Here is a 1,865-nt window from a genome sequence, read left to right on the forward strand (position 1 = left end):
GCCGCTGGTGCTCCCGCAGCCGCTGGTGTTCCCGCTGCCGCCGCTGGCGAGGGCGGGGACGAGGTCCGGGGCCGCGAGCGCCGCGGCCGCCTCCTGGCCGCTACGTTTGCGCCGCTTCTCCCGGGAAGATTTCTTCCCTGTCATGATCTCTCCGCTGCCACCATCCGCGAACGCCCGACGTCTCTAGGGTATCCGAAGCCGGCACTGGCGGCAGTAGGCAGCGGGCACTGGTGTCGCAGATGGAGCGTCACTTCCGGCTTCGGCGCAGACCCGTGAGGCGCCCTAGGACGCGGCGTCCCGGCCAATCGCGCAGGTCGTGGAGGTTGACTGAGGGTGTAAACTGACCCTTAGGCTGTCTGGCCCCAGGGTGGAGGTGGCGCTTGTCCTTCAGCCTTTAGAAAGGATGGAAGGTGGCGCTTTACAGCAGCACTCTTTAGTGACGCTGCTTTTCAGTTTGTAAATTTAGAAATCCACAGTAAGGTCAAAGTGTACTTTCAGATGCTCTATCTTCATGGCCTCCAAATTTGAATTATGATACTAGTAAGGTTAATAAGGAGAGAATTTAGGGAAAAGTTTACTTTCATCTCGTTATTGTCAGTTGAGCAAAAAAAAAAAAATTTTTTTTTTAATTACCATATGTTAGGGAATTGTACAGGAATGGTGTTTTGTGGCTTCCTGGTTTTTCCCTAACACGAATTTCTAGGTATTATTCCATATTACTGCTAAAGGCATTTGGCTCTAGGATTTCATTGTACTCTTTTTCAATTTCTTTTATGTTCAAGTGCTGTTCTCAGGAAGCTTAAGCTTTTTAGAATAATGCAGCCATAAATAGTTAAGGAAAAAAATTGTATTATTTCCCTTAGGTGTTTCGTACACCCCAAAAGATACTGATCAAAAGACATCACAATCTTATTTTTCTTGTTTGTTTAATCAAAAGGACTGGGTCAATTTAAAATCACACACCCCTCCACTGAAAGCTTTAAAAGTTTTCATAATTTTTAATAATTTTCAAAGTTTGACTTGCATCCCTGATTTACATTGTGCAATACTTTCCCACTGGTTAGAACCCAGTTTCCTCATCATCAAGTGGTCTGGTTATAAGTTTAATCATTTATCAACTAAAATCGGAATGTTAACGTTATCAATGCACATTAATTATTTATGTTGGTAGGGGTGAAGGGTGGGTGTAGAAGATTGTTGGCATGTAAGTGTTCCTATCTTTTCTCCCTTTTTCCCTCAAAAACTGCCTTTTAGGTCAATTGTTTGTTTGTTTTTTAAAGAAGAAAACAAGAGTAGTTTGAGAAGTACTGAGAATGATGCAATCAAAGGCCATTTTGGAAAGGTTTGTTGCAAGAAATGCAGAAGAAAAGGAGCATGGTGTGAGAGTGGAGAGAATACAAGACAATTTAGGGAATATTTCTGGAGATTTATCTATTTCCTGCATAGAGGGCCAAATAAAGGACTTACTTGGTTTTATAAAACTATGTGTCATAGCTTTTTATTATTTATTTTTTATTTATTTTTTTTTAAGTTTTCTGTATGGCACTTGTGCTCGCCAGAGAGAAAGACAAAGACAAAGAGAGGAAAAGTGAGAAATCACCCCATTGGGGGGGGGGTGGTGGTGGTGGTGGCAATGCCACAATCCCTTCTCTATTCTCTCCTTGGAATTTTGGGCACATACGTGCTTGTCAATGTGATTTTTCAAGCCACAGGTCTGGGACTCAACCACGTAGTCAGACATGTGGGATGTCATCTGCTGGCCCTGGGTCATAGCTTTAAGAGTACTAGATTTTGTATGTGAATATAACCTTAACATAACCAGGGGTACATCCAGTCCTAGGGAAAACTGTCTCTAGCCCAAAGCC

General features: G+C 43.3%; 1 protein-coding gene across 1 annotated transcript in view; it reads right to left on the reverse strand.

Annotated features, from left to right (window-relative positions):
• Nucleotides 1-244, reverse strand: part of CAAP1 (caspase activity and apoptosis inhibitor 1) — a gene marked incomplete in the record, with an annotated part of 45,953 nt that extends 45,709 nt beyond the window's left edge. Inside the window, 1 exon segment of the mRNA XM_014585786.2 lies at nucleotides 1-244. Within this exon segment, the coding sequence (XP_014441272.1) occupies nucleotides 1-144 (144 nt within the window).
• Nucleotides 245-1,865: the final 1,621 nt, after the last annotated feature.

This window comes from Tupaia chinensis, unplaced genomic scaffold (genome assembly GCF_000334495.1).
Source record: "Tupaia chinensis unplaced genomic scaffold, TupChi_1.0 Scaffold000093_1, whole genome shotgun sequence".
NCBI classification, from domain to species: Eukaryota; Metazoa; Chordata; class Mammalia; order Scandentia; family Tupaiidae; genus Tupaia; species Tupaia belangeri.